Raw genomic sequence first — 2380 nt, 5'->3', positions numbered from 1 at the left:
CGGGACCCAGCTGCTCACTAACAAGAATACTCTCCTCCCCGGGGAGCTGTATCACAGAGCATCTGTGAGGAGGTGGCGGCAGAGACTGGAAGTTGCCTGGGATGTGGGAGGTTGTACAGAATCTGAGGTTGGGGTGCTGGTGTAGCCAAGCACAGAGGCCAGGATAGCTGCAGGCGGAGATCCTGGTGGCGCTGCTATGGAGATGGAGCCCAGGGCTCCTCCCACCTGCGGCACCGTCTCCAGGACGGCCCTTCTCCCCCAGGTCTTGCCCAGATAACGACCACAGTGGCTGAAGTGTGTTGAGGGCTTGGTGTGTGCCCGTCATCGCGCTAAGCGCTACCACGACCTCATCACACGTAACCACCATGGGCCCCTCTGAGGCAGAGAACTGCATCCCCGCCCTGGCCATCAGGAAACTGAAGCTCGGGAAGGTTGAGTCACTTGCTTGAGGACTAGTTAGCTGTCAGCTTTAACTCACTGATTTTCCACGCCTAACCCCTGAGCTCTGACACAACGTATAAGGAAACCAGTTCTACCATAGACGCATTGATATAGATTCTACGGCATGTTTCTGGTCACAAAAAAAACACACCGACATTCCAAAATAAATACCCCAGCCACTTCTAATATTACACAAACATTGAAATAAATATGAGCTATACACACATTCAAGAAAGATGAATAGCCCAACCGGCGTGGCTCAGTGGTTAAGCATCAACCTATGAACCAGGAGGTCACGGTGCGATTCCCGGTCAGGGCACATGCCCGGGTTACAGCCCCGATCCCCGGTAGGGGGCGTGCAGGAGGCAGCCGATCAGTGATTCTCTCTCATCATTGATGTTTCTATTCCTCTCGCCCTCTCCCTTCTATGAAATTAATTAATTATATATATATATATAAAGATTAATAAAAATAAAGTAAGATAATGATCTTCCAACCAGCTCATTTCAGTTCAGGGTCACTGGGGACCAGAGCCTCTCCCCAGCCCAGGGCACATGGCGTGAGCTAACTCCATTCCAACGAAGGGCACATTCACACACACTCATTCCCCTGGCACAATTGAGACACACCACTCACCTCACGTGTCCACCTTCGCAATGTGGGTAAACTCACGTAGACATGGGGACAGCGTGCAAAGTCCACACAGACAGTGGCCCCCGCTGGGAATTAATTTTTTTTTTTCTTACCAACATTCTCATGAAACAACATTGGACAAATGACGTTATCCGAGGACCTGCCGTGGTGGTAAAAAATGAATGCTTCTCTCTAAGCTTCCCACCAGGCCAGAGATAACTACCTGAGCATCAGCATAGATTCCCCAGAATTCTTTCCTACGTACACACTTTTTATTAACCGACGTGTGTACCGCATATGCTATGCTTCACGCTTTATTTTCTTAAAACATGTACCAGACATCTTACACGTCAACTTAGTCTCATTAACGGGTATATTCTACTGCACTGTGTGGATGGACCATAATTAAGTTAACAAGACCCTACTGAGGCCATGTAATGTGTTGCCAGCCTCCAGGTTGCTAAGCACATCCTACGTCTTTGTGTCTTTGTGTAGATAGCTCTGTAGGCTGAAATTTCTAGACGTAGAATTGCTGAGTCCAAGGGAGTTTTGATGGATACCGCCAAGCTCAGCTTTTCAAATGCCCATCTGCCATTCTTACTCCTCTTGAGTTAAAACTTCCTGTTCACGTGTTGTGCCGCCTGGAGATGGGTGACGCCCCGAGGGCTCAAGGCTGGGCTTTCGGGGGCCCTGCTCACCCGGTGACCCCCTACACCCCGCCAGCCCGTCCTGCCTCTCTGACGCGTGGGGAAGAATTCCCAAGAGGTGTCTGATCGCAGTCACAACCCGGTTACACCTGGACCAGAGCGGATACAGTCCCCTGTCATCACCCAGCTCTGTGACTCTCACTCGGACCGGGTGAGAGTCCCACCCTGCGATTAACCAGCTATTAACCCCCGCCATTGAGCAAGTCAGGCCACCTGCCCGAGTCTTACGTCTCCCCACCTGCGCGGATGGGAGTTCCGCTTGCGGTTCTAACAGCCTGAGAGCCGACGTTTCTGGCGGGGAGAGGGGCCTCCCTGGCAGGCATCAAGGGCAGGGGCTTCAAGCCAAGACAGGGACACTTACAGATGCCAGGGGTGCTGCAGGTGAGGCTCCCGTCCTCGGGCACCAGGTGCGCATTGTACCTCTGGTTGGGCAGCACCTCCGTCATCTCCCCCGCCTTCTGCCGCTCCCCCATCTTGGTCTTCAGGAAAATTCCAAAACCGATGTCCGAGCCTTCTGACGAGAACTGCCACCTGCGCGGGACAGCCGCCCTTTCAGACGCGCGATTGGGGGATCCCGGGGGTCCCGCCCTGGGGCTGCT

The 2380-nt window shown here is 53.0% G+C and overlaps 1 protein-coding gene across 1 annotated transcript in view; it reads right to left on the bottom strand.

The window, feature by feature from the left end:
* LOC102254111 (SEC14-like protein 2) overlaps positions 1–2380 on the bottom strand; it is a 21970-nt gene that overhangs the window by 5467 nt on the left and 14123 nt on the right. The window contains exon 10 of the mRNA XM_014542428.1: positions 2143–2312. Coding sequence (XP_014397914.1) covers positions 2143–2312 — 170 coding nt within the window. The remainder of the gene's footprint in view (positions 1–2142; positions 2313–2380) is intronic.

The sequence above is a fragment of the Myotis brandtii genome, unplaced genomic scaffold (genome assembly GCF_000412655.1).
Source record: "Myotis brandtii unplaced genomic scaffold, ASM41265v1 scaffold303, whole genome shotgun sequence".
NCBI classification, from domain to species: Eukaryota; Metazoa; Chordata; class Mammalia; order Chiroptera; family Vespertilionidae; genus Myotis; species Myotis brandtii.
Note: the sequence above shows the minus strand (reverse complement) of the source record. Positions and strands in the feature narration are given on the sequence as shown.